Source organism: Coregonus lavaretus, assembly GCF_964263955.1.
Source record: "Coregonus lavaretus genome assembly, chromosome: 8".
NCBI lineage: Eukaryota > Metazoa > Chordata > Actinopteri > Salmoniformes > Salmonidae > Coregonus > Coregonus lavaretus.
In genome coordinates this window covers 4,170,988-4,196,904 of record NC_139995.1, presented here as the reverse complement: position 1 = coordinate 4,196,904, position 25,917 = coordinate 4,170,988, and the positions used below count along the sequence as shown (strand labels likewise).

The 25,917-nt window shown below is 41.8% G+C and overlaps 1 protein-coding gene across 2 annotated transcripts in view; it reads left to right on the top strand.

The window, feature by feature from the left end:
• The window catches only part of LOC311134154 (protein MTSS 2-like), a 139,499-nt gene that overhangs the window by 24,811 nt on the left and 88,771 nt on the right, over window positions 1–25,917 (top strand). For both annotated transcript variants that reach the window (XM_084167761.1, XM_084167760.1), the window contains exon 3: window positions 8,898–8,971. In XM_084167761.1, the coding sequence (XP_084023887.1) occupies window positions 8,898–8,971 (74 nt within the window). The remainder of the gene's footprint in view (window positions 1–8,897; window positions 8,972–25,917) is intronic.

Here is a 25,917-nt window from a genome sequence, read left to right as displayed (position 1 = left end):
AAGTGTTTTTGTTAACTGTACTTGAATAAACAACGTAAATGTAACAATACTATTGAGTGAAGCTTAAATAATGTTAAATTTACTTGAATAATTGAGTTAAGTGTACATAAATTATCTTGTCGACTTTACTGCAATATGTCACTTTTTGGGTGACCCCACCAAATTCACATAGAAATGTGTTAGAAATCTCTAAGTCTAAGAGGCGGTAGATGTGTTCTATGTGCGCTATTTCTATGCTTCCCGTCAAGTTCCATTTTTGCGTCTTTCGGTTTTGTACACCAGCTGAAAATACAATATCTTTGGTTATGGAAAATATATTTAATAGCGGTTTAGATGGTACAATGATTCTCTATACTTGCTTGTTTTGTCACAGAAACACAGAACTATTATAATTTTAGCAACCAGGAAATGGGGGAGTAATTTCTGCATAGTGCATCTATAAACATGCAATTTAATTGTAACAACCCTTTTTGAGTGAAGTTGACTTGGACACAAATGAGTTAAGCTTACTTACACATGAATGTGCTACTCAAATGGTTTAAGGAAACCAAATGCATTAATCCTATTAAGTCGCAACAACTCGACACTCTCTTTAAGCCAATTAGGTTGTGGCAACTCAATATACAGTAATTTCATAAGAAATCACAAACACTTGTATAATGGTGAGATGGCACAAAGACATGGTCTTGTATAAAAATGTTTATTAGGAAACAATATTACATTTTTCTTTTTCAGAAATGACTTCTAAAACATGCTTCTATGCTTCTAAACATGAATAATATCAATGTATTGTTTCAGTAACAAACATATCTAATGATGCAAACAGTGTTTCCTGAACAAGCATAGAGTGCAAAGGTTCACATTTTTAAAGACCGCACAGTTTACTGTAGCAACTCCACCTGGGGTCAATTCCTTTTCAATTCAGTCAATAAAGAAAGGACATTTTCCTCTGCCTCCTATGAGAAAAACATTTAATTGGAATTGGACTTTCAGTTTACTTCCTGAATTAAAATGGAGTTGACCCCAACCCTGACCTCCACTGGTACATTGCCCCAATATCAATTTTGACAGTGGTTGGCCTATCTGTGCAGAATAAAAGATCATGGTGACATGCTTTTCCTATTGTTCTACAAAGGCCTGCATAGAATCTGTGCAATACAAACAGCCAATATTCATTGGGAAAATCTCAATTGCATTTCCTTGATTCCTCGCATCCTCTCTCCTTGATTCCTCATGTCCCCCAATGGGTTTTGAGACTGAGGCGAGGAGAGAACACAAGGAATCAAGGAAGTGCAATTGAGATTCTGCCAATGACAAAGAACAGGTTATTACAAAGCAAAGACATATGGTTTATCCTCTCAATCTCAATTGCATTTCCTTGATTCACTGTGTCCTCGCTTTGCCTCCTTCTCAAAACCCATTGGATGAGATGGTGAGAGGTCCCTCCCCCCTGACCTTCTCATCCATTGGGTTTTGAAAAAAAAGATGAGGAATGCAAGTAGACAAGGAACTGCAATTGAGATTCTCCCCTAGGTTATCGTCCCTATAGGCATTCATAAAATTATAGATGTAGGCATTCATTTATGGGGCGGCACGTAGCCTAGCGGTTAAGAGCATTGGGTCAGTGACCGAAAGGTCGCTGGTTCGAATCCCAGAATAAGAGCGTCTGCTAAATTACTAAAATCTACATTTGACAGAGTTCATTTTCTGTTCCTACTTCAAACCAAATAGTCTTGACAATTTTATGTTGTACTGTATTCTAGATACAGCTCAACATAACAGTTCTTACTGAATCCAACCCAATGTCTTGTGGGGAAAAAATTAAACTCCAGCCTTAAGCCACATTCTTAATGTAGACACACAGACAAAGTGTGTTTTCAGACGGTGTTTGTCATTTGGTCAATGTCTACATATCATCAAGTCATTCTTAAGACTCTTTATCCTTGGCTTCAATTTCCCATCTTCTAAACAGAGCAGGATTTTCTGAATGAATTCGAAAGTGTTGGACCGTTCTTTTGCAATAACTGAGATGTAGAGCATAGATCAGACAGAATATTACCAGTTAAGCATCAGCCAGTCTGGGGAGGTCGGTCACCACAACTTTACTTTCCAGGACAATGGAGATCTTGAACGGATTTTAGTGGACTTGATTTTCGGCATTGTCACTGACCAATTGTAAGTACGGCTACTGGTGCGTCACCAAGCTCTGGCTAGTCAGAATCCTCTGCGTGAAATACACAAATGCACTTGAGATGAATACTAGACAGACATGTTGTATAGCAAAATATCCACCCTGGCTATATAAAGTTAACGCCATAACCACGTGTATGAGGGCGAGGGGTGGGTTAATTCGGAATGGGCACAATAATCAACAGTAACCAGAATTACAAAAAAACCTACCTTGCTTGTTTAAAATACTTCCTCACGCAGCAACACAGGAAGAGAACAGTGTTATGCCTTGTGGGCATCATGTAGTTCCTAGACGGATAAATAATGAGAACCTAATGTTATGACAGGTTTACATCAACACAATGTCATTGCTAAAAAATGACAAAATATCCACCAGAGAAACATTTGTGTGTGTGTGTGTAAATACACTGTACAAAAATTATGAACGCAACATATAAAGTGTTGGTCTCATGTTTCATGAGCTGAAAAAAAGAAATCCCAGAAATGTTCCATAAACACAAAAAGCTTATTTCTCTCAACTTTTGTACACTGGAGTATGCTGTGCTGAGGAGTATTTCTGTCTGTAATAAAGCCCTTTTGTGGGGAAAAACTCATTTTGATTGGCTGGGCCTGGCTCCCCAGTGGGTCGGCCTGGCTGCCAAGTGGGTGGGCCTATGCCCTCCAAGGCTCACCCATGGCTACACCCATGCCCAGTCGGGAAATCCATAGAATAGGGCCTTTGTGTAAAATAAATTGTTGTGCAATTTTATCTGCGACTCAGGACAGAGTTAACACTACATGCATGTGTCTGCGGTTTGAAAAATGATAGAGCGAGACCATGTACTGATGTCGGTTTGCCAATGTCGTCTTTTAAGTTCTGAGTGTCATGGGGAAAATCTAAATTGCATATCCTTGGGTCCTCTCATCGCTTCTGTCTCAAAACCCATTGGAGAAGGTCAGGAAGGGGACCTCTTACCTTCTCGTCCAATGGGTTTTGAGAAGGAGGCTAGGATGTGTGGAATCAAGGAACTTCAATTAAAGATTCTCCCCTGTACAACAGTTTTGACTAGGTGGGAATAAAGCTACAACCGTAAGTGCCTTTTTCGTAGCAGGTTAAGAGAACTTTATGCAGCAGGTTAGGAGAATTAGGTTAAGGTTAGGAAAAGGGTTAGGGTTAACTAAAATGCTCTCCTAGCCTGCTACGAAAAGGCTCTTCCGGTCGTAGCTGTACTTCATCTAGTCACAACCCTTTTGAAACAGGCATCTCAGATATATTTAATTCAAAGCTTACCTTTTCATTGGTAGCATGAAGTCTAGACAAGCAACATCCTTCAGTCTGGCATGTAGAGAGAGAGTTTCAATATAATGTTACTGTTCTTATACTGTAGTCTTAAATGGTAACTAGTCTACAATTTCAAGTGCGCGTCGAACATCTCATTCCAAAATCATGGCCATTTTAATATAGAGTTGGTTGCCTTTGCTGCTATAACAGCCTCCACTCTTCTGGGAAGGCTTTCCACTAGATGTTGGAACATTGCTGCGGGAACTTGCTTCCATTCAGCCATGAGCATTTGTGAGGTCGGGCACTGATGTTGGGCGATTAGGCCTGGCTCGCAGTCGGCGTTCCAATTAATCCCAGAGGTGTTCGATGGGGTTGAGGTCAGGGCTCTGTGCAGGCCAGTCAAGTTCTTGGCGCAGATCTCGACAAACAATTTCTGTATGGACCTTGCTTTGTGCACGGGGGCATTGTCATGCTGAAACAGGAAAGGGGCATCCCCAAACGGCTGCCACAAAGTTGTAATGTAATTGTATGCTGTAGCGTTAAGATTTCCCTTCACTGGAAGTAAGGGGCCTAGCCCAAACTATGAAAAACAGCCCCAGACCCTTATTCCTCCTCCACCAAACTTTACAGTTGGCATTAGCATTGGGGCAGGTAGCGTTCACCTGGCATCCGCCAACCCAGATTCGTCCGTCCGACTGCCAGATGGTGAAGCGTAATTCATCACTCCAGCGAATGCGTTTCCACTGCTCCGGAGTCCAATTGCAGCGAGCTTAACACTACTCCATCCGACGCTTGGCGTTGCGCATGGTGATATTAGGCTTGTGTGCAGCTGTTCGGCCATGGAAAGCCATTTCATGAAGCTCTCGACGAACAGTTATTGTGCTGACGTTGCTTCCAGAGGCAGTTTAGAACTCGTTAGTGAGTGTTGCAACCGAGGACAGACAATTTTTACGCGCTACGCACTTCAGCACTCTGCTGTCCCGTTCTGTGAGCTTGTGTGGCCTACCACTTCACGGCTGAGCAGTTGTTGCTCCTAGACGTTTCCATTTCACAATAACAGCACTTACAGTTGACCGGGCAGCTCTAGCAGGGGAGAAATTTGACAAACTGACCTGTTGGAAATGTGGCATCCTATGACGGTGCCACGTTGAACGTCACAGCTCTTCAGTAAGGCAATTCTAGCCAATGTTTGTCTATGTTGATTGCATGGCTTTGTGCTCAATTTTATACACCTGTCAGCAACGGGTGTGGTTGAAAAAGCCAAACCCACAAATTTAAAGGGGTGTCCACATACTTTTGTATGTATAGTGTATGTTATCCCCATTACTGTTCATAGACTTAATTTGTGAATTTTAGCTTAACATTTCACATCCGAGCAAAAGTTATTTGTGTCCACTTCTGAAAATAAGCACATTTCATTAGAACATATCCATTTCAGAATTAGTTTTTAACCTCATGTTTTTTCTTCTCTCAATGTGCAATTACATTCCCTTCCTGTAATACTGGCAGTATTACAATGTAGTCAGGCAGCATTGCACTCAGTTTGCGTTCCGCCATTTTGTGCACCTCCGCCCCACTTTGCAGGTGCTGGCAGATATGTAGCCTGTAGCGGCTATCCAACAAGCTAGCTAGCTAAGTGGCCTAGTTACATATTGCCAACAAGCATGGTTTGGCATTTATTTTTCTAACTACAAAGTCGTACTTCCATCATCACATATCAAACCAATATCCTTCATTGCTTTGTATTACAGGGCGTGGGTTGGCTAGCTAGTTATCTAGCTTGTCTATTGGTTAGCTAGCAGGTGCCTGGCAGGAGGTGCGTTGTTGCACAATTCGAATAGGAAGCTTAGGAATTCTCAAACTATATCACGCAAACAATGGTCAAATATTACATCCCATAACTATCTAACGTCAGCCAAGTAAAGCGATTTGAATCACCGTGTGAAACCTCAGCCAGCAGCGTGCACTCTGGTGTTTTGTAGCTTGTGTGTGGGAAAATAAAACGGTGCATGGGCATCATTTCAAGTCCAGTTAGCCTGCATTTAATTTCCAGCTTTCATTCATTTAAATGTTTTACTAATAATGGCAGTAGCTGAACTTGATTTAAACTGTTATGACGGAATGTTAGCCCTGGCTTGCCTGCCTGTTAGCCTGATTGCTTTCTTTCTAGATTATGCTTCAAAATTCGACAGATTTAACGATCATGATACAAATTAACAATTAACTTTTTACCATTGAGAAAGTATCCACTTGTCGACAATGTTTGATACACTAGCTATGGAGATCATTTCAGTTTGAATTGTGGCGTTTGTGTCGCCATGTTGGAAATAATTTTCGAGAATGTGCCTTTGGGGAACGTCAATGTAGATGTCGGACTGAATCAAGGTCAAACTATTACCTAAATTGTACACACTTTGCTCTATCAAATTACACTTAATCTGAGTACATTCTACAATAATTTAATAACTTCTGAGGGAAAGTGAGTAAGGTTAACTTTTAGTAACCTTGAGTAAATTGTACTTAATTTGTTTAGCAAGATATGTTAGGTTTTAGTGTACAACACCGAAAGTACAAGATGCAAAAATGAAATTTAAGAACGGGAAGCATAGAAATGGAGCACATAGAACAGACATACCGCCTCTTAGACTTTGCTTTCAAAGCAACTGACAGCTCTATAACTCACATTTCTATGTGCATTTGGTCAGTTCGCCCAAGACGTTACATATTGCAGCTTTTACGATCACAATAAACACACAGTTAAACAATCAATAGATAAAGCAATGGCATACCGACAAGTAGGGTTGGACGGTATCCAGATTTCCATACTGTTCCTGTATCATTTACGTCATTTAGCAGACGCTCTTATCCAGAGCGACTTACAAATTGGTGCATTCACCTTATAGCCAGTGGGATAACCACTTTACAATATGTTTTTTTTCTTTCTGTGGGGTAAGGTGGGGTAGAAGGATTACTTTATCCTATCCCAGGTATTCCTTAAAGAGGTGGGGTTTCAAGTGTCTCCAGAAGGTGGTGAGTGACTCCACTGTCCTGGCGTCGTGAGGGAGCTTGTTCCACCATTGGGGTGCCAGAGCAGCGAACAGTTTTGACTGGGCTGAGCGGGAACTGTGCTTCCACAGAGGTAGGGGGGCCAGCAGGCCAGAGGTGGATGAACGCAATGCCCTCGTTTGGGTGTAGGGACTGATCAGAGCCTCAAGGTACGGAGGTCCCGTTCCCCTCACAGCTCCGTAGGCAAGCACCATGGTCTTGTAGCAGATGCGAGCTTCAACTGGAAGCCAGTGGAGTGTGCGGAGGAGCGGGGTGACGTGAGAGAACTTGGGAAGGTTGAACACCAGACGGGCTGCGGCATTCTGTAGGGGTTTAATGGCACAGGCAGGGAGCCCAGCCAACAGCGAGTTGCAGTAATCCAGACGGGAGATGACAAGTGCCTGGATTAGGACCTGGGTTATACGGTATTACCGGCAGTGCACACAAGGGGCACTATTTCTTTCCAAACAAATGCTAATAAAGTGCTAGCTAAATGCTAACATGCGCAAACTAAATGCAAGGACAGACAACCCAGCTCAAAGTTATTCAACTATCTCAAAAGGCTATTCACACTTTATCCAGGAAGGGATTGACTAGTTGTGTCCGAATATCCATATTTGTGTCCTAAATAGTTGGCAGTTTGAGTTTGCGGAAAAAATAAGTTTAATAGTATGCAACATTTTGAAAATCGTATGGTTTAAATTCCAGGATATTATACTCATTTCGGCTCTTCATCTAGTAGATGCACACTTTACCACAATGCATTAGAAGAGGTGGGCTGCGAGTGATAGGCCCCAGCCAACAACAAGAACTAGGCTACTTAATTGGGAAGTTGCCCGAAACTTCTGCCGTGGTGTTCAAATATAGGCAAAGTAGTTTTTGTTCTTTTTTTAAATGATCACGAGTATTGCTTCGTAGGCTTCATCTTTTGAAAACGGAAAAAGTGTTTTACCCAAAGTGGTTTTCTGTTCTCACAGAAAAGTGTTTCTTGTTCTCTTGGCCTTAATCAGAGCTTTTAAACTAAATACTAAACCATTTCTGAACGTGTCCTAGGCTGTTTGATTTAATTTCTATATGTTACAGCACTTTGGTTTTACTAATAAATATGTTGTAATGGACCCAAATTAACTTTTTCAGTCTTCAGTGCGTTTTTAATATGCTAGATGGGCTATATGGTCTAGTACGATATAGGTTGAATGTGATGGTCTGCCTATAACCAGCCTGAGTAGGGCTATAACTCCATTCCTATTCTATTCAGAGTTTAGAGAAATTAATCAAATAGGAAATTAGCTGTTATCATGCTGGTTAATGCGATTTATAATTTTTTTTATCCACCTGCACTTTGCCCCACCCGACCTACTCAGCCAATAAGGAGCTGCTACTGCGATGAGGCCGTGGCATACTGCATACTTTTTACTAAACAGTACGTGCTAAATAGTATGTGACGATGAGTAAATGGTATGCAGTTTAAGTATGTAGTACGCTAGTATGGGTATTGGGACACGGCCACTGTCTCCGCTGTAACCAAGAAGCTTGCAAGCTAGCCACCTATAGTTAGCAAACCAAATGCATAGCTGGAGACTTGAGCTGAAGAAAATGTATTTGGCACATCTTAGCTAGGTAACTTTTATAGTTTATAAGATATATTTAGCTGGCAAACATTAGTAGTGAATTTCAAGTGTAACTTGATCAACTCCCTTGTGTTGCTCAACAGTGGATAATCGCATCACGTTTGCTCCATGTGCTCATTCTAAACAAACATACCGCCTCAATATACTTTTTGTGAGAATTTAATTTTTTTGTACGGTATTTAAAATTATACTGTTTCAAAATACGCTGGTATATTGCCCAAGCCTACCCACTAGGGGAACACAGCTCAGTTCAATGTCAATGTAATGAATTTCAAATTCCAGAAACTGAAATCTAAAGGGCAATAAGAAAATACAGTAGGTCTAGGACATGATTTTTGACAGTATTGTGATCAAAACAGTCACGGTCTCCCCAGCAGTGACTGACTCTGTGATTTAGAAACGATATGTTTACACATGTTAGTTGGAATGATGGGAATCGGTATGCTCAAGCAAACGGAGTAAACTGATTTTCAAGCCTGATGATGCAATAACATGTTCGTATCTGAAACCTCTAGGGCTTTATCTAGCTCAATTGGTAGAGCATGGCGCTTGTAACGCCAGGGTAGTGGGTTCGATCCCCGGGACCACCCATACGTAAAAATGTATGCACACATGACTAAGTCGCTTTGGATAAAAGCGTCTGCTAAATGGCTTATTATTATTATTATTATTATTATTATTTATCTAAAGCTGGTTTTACTGTGTACACAATTGGTTAAAGTGCTTTAAATTGAATGATTCTCATTAAAAAAAAATGTTTTATCTTTCAGGGCGACCATTATCGTCACAAGCTCTTTCCTGGATGCCTTTCAGAAGGTGGCAGATATGGCGACTGGAACAAGAGGTAAAAGGCAGAGATGTGTATCTACTGTGTTCATCCCTTCTATAACAACAGTAGATGACTTAGACAATTCTAGTTTGAAAGGGGAGTCAACTGTTCTTGTCATGTGGCATGAATTGCTCTTTCACGTAATATGATGCAGAGTAGGTCAGTCGTTTTTTTTTGTGGTGTTTTTTTTTGCTGTGGTGCTTAAGCTACTACTGAGTAAGTATTTCAGTGTGGTTCTGTGTACATCTATGAAGTACAACGGGGATTTCGGATGAGCAACAGATACGCCTACACTTAAAACTGAGAACGCCCGTAGGGCAGGAGTTCTGAAGATTTGCAGGACAGTTTGGAATTTGTGTGTGCGTGCACTTGTTTTCGGCTCATGTGCTTTCAGTTAAGAACATAGCTCTGAAGCACGATACAGTATCGGTATTGATACTGTGACCAAACTCCCCCCTCTCTCCCTAGAGATCAAGTGACACAATCCATTATTAATGAAATTATCATTGCTATTATACAACATGTATAGTGGCTTTTGAATTATTCATTTTGTAACCGTTTTAAAATGTTAGTGCCAGTTTCTGTCAGGCTGACTTTCTGTGAAGGATTACAGCCATACCCCTGAAAATCAGCATTGTTTATTATTCGGAAAGTATTCAGACCCCTTGACTTTTTCCACATTTTGTTACGTTACAGCCTTATTCTAAAATGGATTAAATAAATAAAAAATGTACTTGATCTACAAACAATGACCTTAAATACTTTATTCATATAAGTATTCAGACCCTTTGCTATGAGACTCAAAATTGAGCTCAGGTGCATCCTGTTTCTATTGATCGTCCTTGAGATGTTTCTACAACTTGATTGGAGTCCACCTGTGGTAAATTCAATTGATTGGACATGATTTGGAAAGGCACACACCTGTCTATATAAGGTCCCACAGTTGACAGTTCATGTCAGACCAAAAACTAAGCCATGAGGTCGACAGAATTGTCCATAGATTTCTGAGACAGGATTTTGTCGAGGCACAGACCTGGGGAAGGGTACCAAAAAATGGTCCCCAAGGACACCGTGGCCTCAATCATTCTTCAATGGAAGAAGTTTGGAACTACCAAGACTCTTCCTAGAGTTGGCCGCCCGGCCAAACTGAGCAATCAGGGGAGAAGGGCCTTGGTCAGGGAGGTGACCAAGAACCCGATGGTCACTGACAGAGCTCCAGAGTTCCTCTGTGGAGATGGGAGAACCTTCCAGAGATGGGAGAACCTTCCAGAAAGACAACCATCTCTGCAGCACATGACAGCCCGCTTGGAGTTTGCCAAAAGGCACTTAAAGACTTTCAGACCATGAGAAACAAGATTATATGGTCTGATGAAACCAAGATTGAACTCTTTGGCCTGAATGTCAAGTGTCACATCTGGAGGAAACATGGCACCATCCCTACGGTGAAGCATGGTGGTGGCAGCATCATGCTGTAGGGATGATTTTCAGCGGCAGGGACTGGGAGACTAGTCAGGATCGAGGGAAAGATTAACAGAGTAAAGTACAGAGATTCTTAGTGCTCAGGACCTCTGACTGGGGAGAAGGGTCACCTTCCAAAACAACGCAGGAGTGGCTTCGGGACAAGTCTGAATATCCTTGAGTGGCCCAGTCAGAGCCCGGACTTGAACCCGATCGAACATCTCCGGAGAGACCTGAAAATAGCTGTTCAGCGACGCTCCCCATCTAACCTAACAGAGCTTGAGAGGATCTGCAGAGAAGAATGGGAGAAACTCCCCAAATACATGTGCCAAGCTTGTAGCATCATACCCAAGAAGACTCTAGGCTGTAATCACTGCCAAAGATGCTTCAACAAAGTACTGAGTAAAGGGTCTGAATACTTATGTAAATTATTTCAGTTTTCTATTTTCAAATAAAACTGTTTTTTTGATTTGTCATTATGGGCTATTGTGTGTAGATTAAACAATTTAATCCCTATTATAATGAGGCTGTAATGTAACAAAATGTTGGAAAAGTGAAAGCACTGTAATCCTAAACTAAACCTGATGAAAAAAAATATATTTCTCTGGTGTTCCTTAAATTCTGTTTGGTGCCTAACTTTTTGAGAGCAGTTTGTGTGTGTGTGTGTGTGTGTGTGTGAGAGAGAGAGACTCCTGCCCAATCACAGGTTGGCCTTTGGATATGAGCAAATCAGCTATTCTCTACAGTAGCCTTTTCAACAGTGAAGTTAAATTCAATTTGTTGTATTGAGTACAGGTGTGAATATCAGGGACAGGTTTTTGTGCAGAACATATGGAAAACGGAAACAGGCATCCTGTGGTGGGGCAAACCCTGTGGTATCACGATACTACTCTGTATCGTGATACTTGGCCTGGTATCACATCGTTAGAGACATTTTGGTATTGTGACAATCCCACTCTGAAAATAGGCAACTTCTTATAAATAATTTTGAATCCTCACCAGTTTGCATCCCTGCAGGCAGGCAGGCCTCCAACTACTGTCAGTGTCACTAGCCATGACCTGGATGGATCTGCTGCTGGTTTTTCTTTGTTTCCGACAGTGGAGTTACTTGGCACTTGCCTTTGTATTCAGCTCTTTTGTTATAGCTCCCCTTTTTTTAAATGATTTGTTACTACATGCTCTGCTTATGTTCCTGGCCACTATGTTGAAGTTAGAAAGGAATGCACATGTTTTTCTTGCCGTAATAACAGAGTATAAATCAGTGTTTGTTCAGCCTTGCATGCACATAAAGTGCTGTCACCGTTTAGCGAAGCTAATGCTTCTGAGTTTAAACAATGGTTTTGCAGCATACGATACAATCTGTGGTTGCATAGGTTTTGGTTAGTGAGGGTACACAAAGTAGTGCATAAACCTGTTCAAACTGGGTACTGTCAACAGTGTCTAGGACTGATTCTAAAACTCTAAATCCAAACTGACTTTGAACATTACTGGTTGAGGATGAACCTTCTATAAACCTACTTCAGAGGGTGATTGTTTGGAAGAATAGGCCTACTGTTTTACTTCTTTAGATTTTACATTTTAGATTTATCAGCCACTCTGATCTTGATATTTAGAGTTGTTATCTCCCGATGGGGAAATAACTGTTAGTTCTTGGAATTCTGTGATGCAAGGCCACCACTCCTTTACACAGAAGCAGTAAGTCCTTGGCTTGCTGTCATGGCTCACCCCCTAGAAGCTCAAATCAAACCATGGTATTAAAAAAGGCGTGGCCAGCTACCTTGACTTTGTTTCCTGTAAATGTACCTTTGTTTGGATATTGATATCCTGCCTATGTTTTGGTGTGCAACTGCGCAGTGGCATTCGCCATGTTGTTCAGTTCTGCAGTTAGGCCTAATGGTATCTTGCCATAAATGCAATGGCTGGGATAATCTTTCTCTTCGTCACTTGACCCTGGACATTTTACTGACACTTAAAGGGGTGGAATAAGGAGGGGTGGAATAAGTATAGATATAATGCAAGATGTTGACATGCTGTATAAGCAAGATTAATTCTCTTTCAGTACTCCCCCCCCCCCCCTTGTTTTTTGGTGTCAAGAAGAGGCCATTGACCAGTCACAGAGCTTGACATACATTTTGTTAGCCACTTGTCCTTCATACAAGTAGGACATATTTTTTTTACTTCACTAGTCCCCCAAAAAAGTCTGTTACCTATTTTACATCATTGTATGATACAAGGAACCACTTTACAAAATAAAATGCAATACTATCTTTTTTACCATAGAAACCGACAAAAACATAGGGTACACTGCGTATTGGCTTCTTTGCATATTTAAGCCTGTCTGAAAATACAACACTGCCCTTTTAAGGCTCTCCTGGAGGATGGTTTGCCACACTTGGTAGCCTAAAAATATTGCAACATTACAATTACAACCATACTTTCTATGTCTTTTATAAAATAATTCCCTACGGTGCTCGAAATTAAGGGCTTCCCGTTGTCCTTGGGACGATAAAAAAAAAAATGTTGGTTCAAAACAGACAGACGACAGATCCAAAATTCATACAACCACTGCACATAAAGAAAGTGTTAAGCAGTGAGGCTGATGCAACCGATCAGACCGTTTTTTTAGCTTGAAATGTTGATAAAGTTGCATTTCTTCATATTATACACTTCATATACAATGTGCACATGGCTACGTGTGAATGTTCCAAAATGCAATGCCTTGAGTATGCCGACAGAATCAAGCCTTTAGACATTGATGTTAATTAGCCTTCATTATATTTGTCAAACATGACTGGTGTTTAGCATATATTTATGTGATTGTCTCATTAAAGTTTCGCTGCATTTTCTGCCGCCTCCATGTCAGCATCGGTTTGGAAATGAAGCTTTAGCCAATATGCATATCTCCTACGCTTTTTTATTAATGTACATGAAAAATAAGAATATTATTCCAATTTTGGCGCCTCTGATCAGAGTAATTGTTTGATATTGTGCTTTTGATTTTAGATTTTTTTACTTGTTCATTCGGACAACTTCAATCTATATTGTTCCTGCCCGACTCTTTTTACTTGTCCCAGACAAGCGTTAATGTCGTGCCCTGAGCCATCATTCACTCTCCGCATAGAGTGCCCCGCAGTAGTCCTGCTTGGCGCCTTTCTTTTCCAGAACCTCTTAAATAAAGATTGTGCCTTCAGAAAGTATTCACACCCCTTTTACTTTTTCCACATTTTGTTGTTACAGCCTGAACATAAAATAGATTTTGTCACTGATCTTAACGCAATACCCCATAATGTCAGTGGAATTTTGTACATTTATTAATACCTTTTAAAGCGAAAAATTATTCAACCCCTTTATGGCATGCCTAAATAAGTTCAGGAGTAGATTTGTGCTTAAGTTGCATGGACTCATTCCGTGTTCAGTAATAGTGGTTAACATGATTTTTGAATGACTTCCCCATCTCTGTACAAAAACATACAATTATCTGTAAGGGCCCTCAATCGAGTATTGAATTTCAAGCACCGACCCTTCCACAAAGACCAGGGAGGTTTTTCAATGCCTCGCAAAGAAGGGCACCGATTGATAAATAAAAAGCAGAAGCTGAATATCCCTTTGAGGTGTAGTTATTAATTAGGCTTTTTTTATGGTGAATTAATACACCTAGTCACTACAAAGAAACAGGCGTCCTTCCTAACTCACTAGAGAGGAAGGAAACTGCTCAGGGATTAGGCCAATGGTGATTTAAAAACGGTCACAGAGTATAATGCTTGGGAAATGAGAACTGAGGATAGCTCAACAACATTGTAGTAACTCCACAATACTAACCTAAATGAGACTAAAAAGGAGGAAGCCTGTACAGAATAACAACATTCCAAAACATGCATCCTGTTTGCAACCAGGCGCTTAAGTAATACTGCAAAAAATGTGGCAAAGACATGCACTTTTTGTCCTCGATACAAAGTGTTATGTTTGGGGCAAATCCATTACGACATATCACTGAGTACCACTTTTCATATTTTCAAGCATGGTGGTGGCTGCATCATGTTATGAGTACGCTTGTCACCGGCACAGATTTGGGAGTTTTTGGGGATAAAATAAACTGAATACAGCTATAAGCACAGGTAAAATCCTAGAGGAAAACCTGGTTGTCTGCTTTCCAACAGATACTAGGAGGTGAATTCACCTTTCAGCAGGACAATAACCCCAAAATAAGTTCAAATCTACAGTGGAGTTGCTTACCAAGACGACGTTGAACGTTCCTGAGTGGCCTAGTTACAGTTTTGGCTTGAAAATCTATGCCAAGACTTGAAAATGCTGTCTAGCAATGATCAACAATCAACTTGACAGAGCTTGAATTTCTTTTAAAGAATAATGGGCAAATATTGTACAATCCAGAAGTGCAAAGCTCTGAGACTTATCCAAAAAGACTCACAGCTGTAATCGCCGCCGAAGGTCCTTCTACAAAGTATTGACTCGGGTATGTAAATTAGATTATATTTTCAATACATTTACAAAAAACAAAATATGTTTACACGTAGTCATTATTGGCGTAGTGTGTGTAAAATGGGAGGGGGGGGGGGGGAACATTTTGAATTCAGGCTGTAACGCAACAAAATGTGGAATAAGTCAAAGGTTTATGAATACTTTCTGAAGGCCCCAGTCCACCTCTGGTGAAGCCTCAGCTGGTGGCTGCTAGACAAATGATGGTCCAAGAACCAAGCCATGAAAGATCAATCATTTGTTATCAGTCAGCATCTACTGCATGCTGAGTCTTGCAATGAGCGGAACAGAAACCTCAGCCATAGGTGGTGGTGGTAGTAGTGTGCCACCCACTGCTGTTACGACAGATGTAGTCTTTAGTCTGACAATCCAACCCTAGAGCACAAATTTACCTGATGCCTAAAAACATTAGACATGGTTATTTTCACGGTCTCCCTGTCTGCATTGATTGAAGATTCAGAAGCTATCGGACCTAGGGCCCTATAAAATATTTTATTTCCCCCCAAATTCAGTTCTCCATTTAGTTTTTCCAGGTTTCCGTTTTTCACAGTTTTCTATTTTTCGGGCTAAGCTGCCGGGCTTAGGGTCATGAAATATTTTGTATCGTTCTTGTGAAATGTATATCTATAGGCTACATTTTAGGTTTTTCTTTCATTATTTTTAGGCTATCTGGCATTTGGCTGTAAGCCTAAGCTTTAGGGCATAACTTTACATACGCCAAATAGCCTACACTGCAATCGATTTTGGGTATGGGCAGAAAAAGTTAGTCTATCCACTGAGGCAAAAATCCACTGAGGCATAAAGGCCAATGTCTAATTCAGTAAGGGAAAAGCTGCGAAATGGAGAGTTGAAAATAAATGGAAACATGGCGCTCTCGGGATATTCTGTTGAAATCGGTCCAGCCAGATGGGTTCTCAGTTCATCACGCAGACAGGAATAAATATCTCTCCGGGAAGCAGAAGGGCGAATGTGTATGTTTCATGATTAACGACTCATGGTGTAATTGTAGTAACATACAGGAACTCAAGTCCGTTTGTTCACCTGACCTAGAAAACCTCACAATCAAATGCCGACCGTATTATCTCCCAAGATAATTTTTAAACTTTGGTTATAGTCACGGCCATGTATATCCCCCCTCAAGCCGATACCACGACGGCCCTCAAGGAACTTCACTGGACTTTATGCAAACTGGAAACCACATATCCTGAGGCTGCATTTATTGTAGCAGGCGATTTTAACAAAGCAAATTTGAGGACTAGGCTGCCGAAGTTCTATCAAAATATCGACTGTTGTACTCGGGCTGCTAAAATACTCAACCGTTGCTATTCGAACTTCCGGGATGCTTACAAGGTCCTCCCCCGCCCTCTTTTCGGCAAATCTGACCACGACTCCATTTTGCTCCTCCCTTCCTATAGGCAGAAACTCAAACAGGAAGTACCAGTGCTAAAGACTATTCAACGCTGGTCTGACCAATCGGAATCCACGCTTCAAGATTGTTTTGATCACAGGGACTGGGATATGTTCCGGGAAGCTTGCGAAAATAATTTATACGAATACACTGAAACGGTGACTGAGTTTATCAGGAAGTGTATAGGAGATGTTGTGCCCACTGTGACTAATAAAACCTACGCTAACCAGAAACCATGGATAGATGGCAGAATTCGTGCAAAACTGAAAGCGTGAACCACCACATTTAACCATGGAGAGGTTACTTGGAATATGGCAGAATACAACCAGTGTAGCTATTCACTCTGCAAGGCAATTAAACAGGCAAAACGTCAGTATAGAGACAAAGTGGAGTCGCTATTCAACGGCTCAGACACGAGACGTATGTGGCAGGATCTACAGACAATCACGGACTACAAAAGGAAAACCAGCCACGTCGCCGACACCGACGTCTTGCTTCAGGACAAACTATAAACACCTTCTTCGCCCGCTTTGAGGATAACAGTGCCATCGACGCGGCCCACTACCAAGGACTGTGGGCTCTCCTTCTCTGTGGCCAACGTGAGTAAGACATTTAAGCATGTTAACCTTCGCAAGGCTGCCGGCCCATACGGCATCCCTAGCCGTGTCCTCAGAGCATGCGCAGACCAGCTGGCTGGTGTGTTTACGGACATATTCAATCTCTCCCTATCCCAGTCTGCTGTCCCCACATGCTTCAAGATGGCTACCATTGTTCCTGTACCCAAGAAAGCAATGGTAACTGAACTAAATTACTATCGCTCCGTAGCACTCACCTCTGTCATCATGAAGTGCTTTGAGAGACTAGTCAAGGATCACATCACCTCTACCTTACCTGTCACCCTAGACCCACTTCAATTTGCTTACCGCCCCAATAGATCCACAGACGATGCAATCGCCATCACACTGCACACTGCCCTATCCCATCTGGACAAGAGGAATACCTACTTCAGAATGCTGTTCATTGACTATAGCTCAGCCTTCAACACCATAGTACCCTCCAAGCTCATCATTAAGCTTGAGGCCCTGGAACTGAACCCCGCCCTGTGCAATTGGGTCCTAGACTTCCTGATGGGCCGCCCCAAGGTGGTGAAGATAGGAAACTCCACTTCGCTGATCCTCAACATAGGGGCCCCACAAGGGTGTGTGCTCAGCCCCCTCCTGTACTCCCTGATCACCCATGACTGCGTGGCCTAGCACGCCTCCAAATCATTCAAGTTTGCAGACGACACAACAGTAGTAGGCTTGATTACCAACAATGACGAGACAGCTTATAGGGAGGAGGTGAGGGCTCTGGGAGTGTGGTGCCAGGAAAATAACCTCACTCAAAGTCATCAAAACAAAGATGATCGTGGACTCCAGGAAACAGCAGAGGGTGCACCCCCCCCCCTATCCACATCGACAGGACCGCAGTGGAGAAGGTGGAAAGTTTCAAGATCCTTGGCGTACACATCACTGACAAGAAGAAGGCGCAACAGAGGCTCTTCAACGTCAGGAAGCTGAAGAAATTTGGCTTGGCACCTAAAACACTCTCAAACTTTTGCAGATGTACAATTGAGAGCATCCTGTCGGGCTGTATCACCGCCTGGTACGGCAACTGCACCGCCCGCAACCGCAAGGCTCTCCAGAGGATGATGCGGTCTACCCAATGCATTACCGGGGGCAAACTACCAACCCTCCAGGACACCTACAGCACACGATGTCACAGGAAGGCCAAAAAGATCATCAAGGACATCAACCACCCGAGCCACTGCCTGTTCACCCCGCTATTATCCAGAAGGCGAGGGCAGTACATGTGCATCAAAGCTGGGACCGAGAGACTGAAAAACAGCTTCTGTCTCAAGGCCATCAGACTGTTAAATAGCCATCACTAGCACATTAGAGGCTGCTGCTGCCTATAGAAATCACTGGCCACTTTAAGAAATGGAACACTAGTCACTATAATAATGTTTACATATCTTGCACTACTCATCTCATATGTATACACTGTATTCTATAATATTCTACTGTCTTAGTCCATGCAGCTCTGTCATTGCTCGTCCATATATGTATTCTTAATTCCATTCCATACTTACAGTTGAAGTCGGAAGTTTACATACACCTTAGCCAAATACATTTAAACTCAAGCAAAGAGGCACTGAGTTTGAAGGTAGGCCTTGAAATACATCCACAAGTACATCTCCATTTGACTCCAATGATGTCAATTAGCCTATCAGAAGCTTCTAAAGCCATGACATCATTTTCTGGAATTTTCCAAGCTGTTTAAAGGCACAGTCAACTTAGTGTATGTAAACTTCTAACCCACTGGATTTGTGATACAGTGAATTATAAGTGAAATAATCTGTCTGTAAACAATTGTTGGTAAAATTACTTGTGTCATGCACAAAGTAGATGTCCTAACCGACTTGCCAAAATTATAGTTTGTTAACAAGAAATTTGTGGAGTGGTTGAAAAACAAAGTTTTAATGACTCTAACCTAAATGTATGTAAACTTCCGACTTCAACTGTAGATTTGTGTGTATAGGGTATATGTTGTGAAATTGTTAGATATTACTTGTTAGATTTTACTGGTGGTAGAAGCAGAAGCATTTCGCTACACCCGCAATAATATCTGCTAAACACGTGTTTGTGACAACCAAAATTTGATTTGATTTGAATTCTAACCTTAACCCTAAACCCCCTAGAAATAGCATTTGATATTGTGGGGACCATCAAAATGTCCCCAGTTGGTCAAATCTTTGTTGGTTTACTATTCTTCAGAAGTCCCCATAAGAATAGTTAAACACACACACGGTGCCTTCGGAAAGTATTCAGACCCTTTGACTTTTTCCACATGTTACGTTACAGCCTTATTCTAAAATTGTTTTACATTGGTTTTGTTCCTCATCAATCTACACACAATACCCCATAATGACGAAGCAAAAACTGTTTTTTAGAAGAAAAAAAAAAACGGAAATATTACATTTACATAAGTATTCAGTACTTTGTTGAAGCATCTTCGGCAGTGATTAAAGCATCTAGCCTTCTTGGGTATGACGCTACAAGCTTGGCATACCTGTATTTGGTGAGTTTCTCCCATTCTTCTCTACAGATCCTCTCAAGCTCTGTCAGGTTGGATGGGAAGTGTTGCTGCACAGCTGTTTTCAGGTCTCTCCAGAGATGTTCGATCGGGTTCAAGTCCGGGCTCTGGCTGGGCCACTCAATTACATTCAGAGACTTGTCCCGAAGCCACTCCTGCGTTGTCTTGGCTGTGTGCTTAGGATCGTTGTCCTGTTGGAAGGTGAACCTTTGCCCCAATCCTGACTAGTCTCCCAGTCCCTGCCGCTGAAAAACATCCCCACAGCTTGATGCTGCCACCACCATGCTTCACCGTAGGGATGGTGCCAAGTTTCCTCAAGACGTGACGCTTGGCATTCAGGCCAAAGAGTACAATCTTGGTTTCATCAGACCAGAGAATCTTGTTTCTCTTGGTCTGGGAGTCTTTAGGTACCTTTGGGCAAACTCCAAGCGGGCTGTTATGTGCCTTTTACTGAAGAGTGGCTTCCGTCTGGCCACTCCACAATAAAGGCCTGGTTGGTGGAGTGCTGCAGAGATGGTTGTACTCCTGGAAGGTTCTCTCATCTCCACAGAGGAACTCTAGAGCTCTGCTAGTGACCATTGGGTTCTTAGTCACCTCCCTGACCAAGGCCCTTCTCCCCCGATTGCTCAGTTTAGGCGGGCGGCCAGCTGTAGGAGGAGTCTTGGTGGTACCAAACTTTCTCATGTGGAATGCCTATTTATCTTACCATTTCTACTGATCTGCGTGCCAGTTATGGTTTTCATATGCACAATTTTGTGGAACATTTTCATTTAATTTATAATTTATGTTTTTATATTTATAAAATATCTCAATCATTGTGTGGTGAATAAAAATTATATCTACATTTTAAATGATACAAACCTAAAACGTAACTTCTATTGCCATTGCCAACTATGTACAAATAGCCTATAAAGCCAACAAATAAAATCTTTGCAACCTGTAGGTAGAAAATATCCTGTTTTAAAAAAAAAAGTAATATCCTATAAATCACATTGGCCACGCATGACCTGTCTGCATGAACTTGAAACATTGTATGAGTTGTTAACTTGGGTCCGGCCTGAAGCTCTTTGCAACATTGTATAAAATATGCTGGGCCAGCAGTTTCCAGCGCCAGTGAGCTCGGGACAGATGTTGTAGGCTATTTGCGCAAGGGGTAAGAAGTAACTATTTTATGACGTTTCTACTGCATCAGAGCATGACTTTTTTCCCTTTTAACGCTGAGAGGGTATCGAAAGGGAGAGAGCTAGAAATATTTTTAATTACATTGAGAAATTACTGACTTCGGTTGCTTGCTGTTTGAGGTGAAGAAAACATTACTTTGAGAAGCTCCACAGCTCATTAGTGGTGGCGCATTTATCAGATCAGAAATACTATCAGATTCCCAAATGGGCTCATTTTAAATGCATGTATTTGCGTACAGGCCAGGTAGTCAGCCTATAGGCCTACTTCTATGCGTAGTCAGGTGCGCGTCCTTACTCAACATTGACAGGAGCGCTCCAAACAAAACACTGACTAAATTGACAAAACTCTTAAATGGAATGAAATAAACCAAAACTTGTTTCTCACAAGTGCATCATTACATTTACATTTTAGTCATTTAGCAGACGCTCTTATCCAGAGCGACTTACAGGAGAAATTAGGGTTAAGTGCCTTGCTCAAGGGCACATCGACAGATTTTTCACCTAGTCGGCTCGGGGATTAGAACCAGCGACCTTTCGGTTGCTGGCACAACGCTCTTAACCACTAAGCTACCTGCCGCCCCATCATAGGTTGTGCGCTCTGCAAAAGACATGTCCTCTCCGACAATGAGAAAAGATAAGACTGGAATAATATATTGAATGCATTAACAGACATTACCTTAACCAAACAAACATTGTAGATTAGAAATCCATAGGAATGAACTGTAAATGTACTGCTGGTGATATATGTAATGGGGAATTAATATACACTAACAATCAAATGCAAACAATTTCCACAATGAATGTACACAAATTAGCGGGAGAGAGCCCTTTCTGGAGAGAGACGTGCATTGTTCAGCCACACTACCCTTCTTCTTGGACTGTGCCATCCCTGCGGCCTCAGCAATGGATTAGTCTTGACCTCCGCTATCGATTTAGTTCACTGAGATGGGCGGGAATAAAAAGCGCTGCATGGTCAATCTGATGTCTGCATTGGCAGTGCAGCATTTACGATGATATGGCCTCTGCAGAAGTCAGGGTATCCATACTTCTTCCGCTTTGCTGTGTAGAGCTGTTTTTAAGGAAGTTGTCAATGAAGTGAATATATGTTTATACAGGACATCCCGCCCTCGGCTACCATCAACCAATCATGTCAATGTGGAGCTATATGGAGCCTTCGCATTGTTACAAAATTTGAGAGGCGCACGGCGATGCGGTACATAGCTCAATTTGGCCTCTGCGTGCCTCTGGAGGCTCCGCAATTGCGTCACACCATCCATATGGCGCCTCAACCAGATTTTCATAAAGCATAAATTGGCTGTTTAGACAGGCGTCTCTTGTGCCATTAAACAAATATACAGTGCATTCGGAAAGTATTCAGACCCCTTGACACCGTTCTTGGGGACCTTCAATGCTGCAGACATTTTGTGGTACCCTTCCCCAGATCTGTGCCTCGACACAATCCTTTCTCTAAGCTCTACAGACAATTCCTTCGACCTTATGGCTTGGTTTTTGCTCTGACATGCACTGTCAACTGTGGGACCTTATCTAGACAGGTGTGTGCTTTTTCAAATCATGTCCAATCAATTGAATTTACCACAGGTGGACTCCAATCAAGTTGTAGAAACATCTCAAGGTTGATCAATGGAAACCGGATGCACCTGAGCTCTATTTCGAGTCTCCTAGCAAAGGGTCTGAATACTTATGTAAATAAGGTATTTCTGTTTTTATATTTAAGTGTACCAACATTTCTAAAAACCAGTTTTCGCTTTGTCATGATAGGGTATTGTGTGTAGATTGAGGAAAAATATAATTTAATCCATTTTAGAAGGCTGTACCGTAACAATGTGGAAAAAGTCAAGGGGTCTGAATACCTTCCGAATGCACTGTATATGTACATTCGCTACAGCGAAAAATGTCGGTTGACCCAACAGCCTATCGACCAAACAATCGACCAGTCTAATAATTGCGGTCAGCCCTAGTTAGTGGGCTTATTTAGTTAGTTTTCTGAAATATGCAATCTGCAAAAAGCAAGACAGTTGGCGCAGATCTATCATTCATGTTCCTGCTTGCATTCATGATGAGATTTGCTAGCTAGCTAAATTATGTTTTTGTGTGTGCATGCGTGCCTAAAAACAATGTGGCAAGCATTTTCCTGCATGAATGTTTAGAGTCATCAGCGCATGCCAGTTGCTGTTGAAATGTATATAGCTAGCCAATACATTTAATATTGAATAACAGTGTAATTTACATTATGGTTTCAGTAAGATTTTTTCTGTTGCACTGAACAGCTAGCTAGTGTGTTCTTGTCCATAACAAGCTCTCATTGCGAGGTTGCCATGAAGATTTTCTTCACTGTAGTGAATCCACTCAATGCAAATGCTGACATCTAGGGGTGACATTACAAACGGCATGTTACTGCATAGTTTGTGAATAGTGCAGTTTCAGATTTACTTTGAGACTAAGTTTAATTCATTCAGCCGTTGTTTATTAATGTGCTTGTGGCGCTTCAGTACAAACACTTCTAAGAAGACAAACTAAACAAGTGTTTTGTATTTACTTTTGTATTTATAGAGGATATAGTTGCTTTTTGGTGGTTTTGATGTAAACCACATATGTGCATTTTTATATTTAGTTATAAATCATTTAATCCTTTGGAGCACACTTTGTGTGTGTGTGTATGTATACAGTTGAAGTCAGAAGTTTACATACACCTTAGCCAAATGCATTTAAACTCAGTTTTTCACAGTTCCGGTGTAACTGAGTCAGGTTTGTAGGCCTCCTTGCTCGCACACGCTTTTTCAGTTCTGCCCAAACATTTTCAATAGGATTGAGGTCAGGGCTTTGTGATGGCCACTCCAATACCTTGACTTTGTTGTCCTTAAGCCATTTTGCCACAACTTTGGAAGTATGCTTGGGGTCATTGTCCATTTGGAAGACCCATTTGCAACCAAGCTTTAACTTATTTTGTGAAGTTCACCAGTCCCTCCTGCAGCAAAGCACCCCCACAGCATGATGCTGCCACCCCCGTGCTTCACAGTTGGGATGGTGTTCTTCGGCTTGCAAGCCACCCCTTTTTCCTCAAAACATAACGATGATCATTATGTCCAAACAGTTCTATTTTTGTTTCATCAGACCAGAGGACATTTCTCCGAAAAGTACCATCTTTGTCCCCATGTGCGGTTGCAAACCGTAGTCTGGCTTTTTTATGGCGGTTTTGGAGCAGTGGCTTCTTCCTTGCTGAGCGGCCTCTCAGGTTATGTCGATGTAGGACTCGTTTTACTGTGGATGTAGATACTTTTGTACCTGTTTCCTCCAGCATCTTCACAAGGTCCTTTGCTGTTGTTCTGGGATTGATTTGCACTTTTTGCACCAAAGTACGTTAATCTCTAGGAGACAGAACGTGTCTCCTTCCTGAGCGGTGTGACGGCTACGTGGTCCCATGGTGTTTATACTTGCGTACTATTGTTTGTACAGATGAACGTGGTACCTTTAGGCGTTTTGGAAATTGCTCCCAAGGATGAACCAGACTTGTGGAGGTCTACAATTTCTTTTCTGAGGTCTTGGCTGATTTCTTTTCATTTTCCCATGATGTCTGTGTAAGGGCTCTTTGACCAAGAAGGAGAGTGATGGAGTGCTGCATCAGATGACCTGGCCTCCACAATCCCCCGACCTCAACCCAATTGGTTTGGGACGAGTCTGACCGCAGAGTGAAGGAAAAGCAGCCAACAAGTGCTCAGTATATTTGGGAACACCTTTAAGACTGTTGGAAAAGCATTCCAGGTGAAGCTGGTTGAGAGAATGCCAAGAGTGTGCAAAGCTGTCAAGGCAAATGGTGGCTATTTGAAGAATCTCTCAAATATAAAATATATTTTGATTTAACACTTTTTTTGGTTACTACATGATTCCATATGTGTTATTTCGTAGTAGTAAAAGTGCAGTAACTGCTGCCGACTGTGGTATTTTGAACACAGTAATTGCTGAATAACTGCAGTTGATTGCAGAATCCCCTCAGATAGCAATATCTCACTCATCATTTGTGATATTAAATCTTGGCGCAACATTCAATTTCTTGAGAGTATAACTGAATCAGTGCAGTCTCTCATCAGCATTTTTGAAGATAACCTCAGATTGAATAAGCTTTCCAAAGTTAATGAAATGTATACCACACAAACAATATTGTGCTGTAATTTGTTACCTCAAATAAATGTAACCTCTCACTTCGCCAATCTCTGATTTACATCATTTTCATTGTAAATTTCCCTGTGACCCAGTTCAGTGTTTTCCCCCTTTTTTAAAGGCCCTCCCTCTGGGCAGAATGCCAGTCAGCCCAAAGGCCATAATTCCTGTTTCTGTTACACAGCATGCCAAACAGTGTGACACCGAGATATACTTTATAACGCAACACTTTGATTTACCATGGAAATGCCTTAATCACACTGGGCTGTTCTATAAAGAGCAAGCACTACTCCTATCACTTCCCTGTTTCATGCACAATGGAAGTCAAATGATTCAGGGATAGCATGGTTAAATTTAGTTGGGGTATTTGTGTATGCCTGTATAAAAGTAAACACTAAGTCACATGTAAAACTGTCGCACAGGTAATGCAATGTGACAGTGTCTGGTATCACTGGCAGTGGAGTCAGTTTAGTATGCATTTGTATTCATCTACAAGAGGGGTACCTTTTTTAGTGTTATGCACTCGGTGGAAGCAGCACATTCCTAAGTGGGTCAGTCTAAGTGTGGGTGGGTGGCAGTGGAGAGTGGGGCGTCTTGTTGATGCACCTGTTTGGGGAGAGACTGGCCTGGCAGCTGATACCCCAGACCCCCCTCCACCATATTCCCCTCCTTGCATCCCACTTCACTCACTCAGCTGTCTCATGATGGAGTGGGGTGGCGCACCACAGATTAGCCTCTCTGAGAGCCAGCTGTCCCCTCTGCCACAGCAGACACCACTGGACACTTTCCAAACTGGGCTTGAGTCGCTGTGTGTGCACAAGTGTGTTTGTGTGCTGGTCGTGCGTGGGGACCCACAAAGCTTCACCTTCAGCTCTGACCCACTCCCCTTCGTCCCCCAATCCCCTGGAGCATGGTCCCAAACAGCTGTCCCTGGAGCAATGACCTTTCTGCTATACTAAGAAATCCATACCCCGCAAGGCTGTCTTTTTCGTCTGAAATGTTATATACATGTTTTAAATAGTTTTGACAGTGCAATAATATATATATATATATATATATTTTTTTTTCCTCATTTAACCCCGTTGGTTACTCAAGCCTATACTTATGCA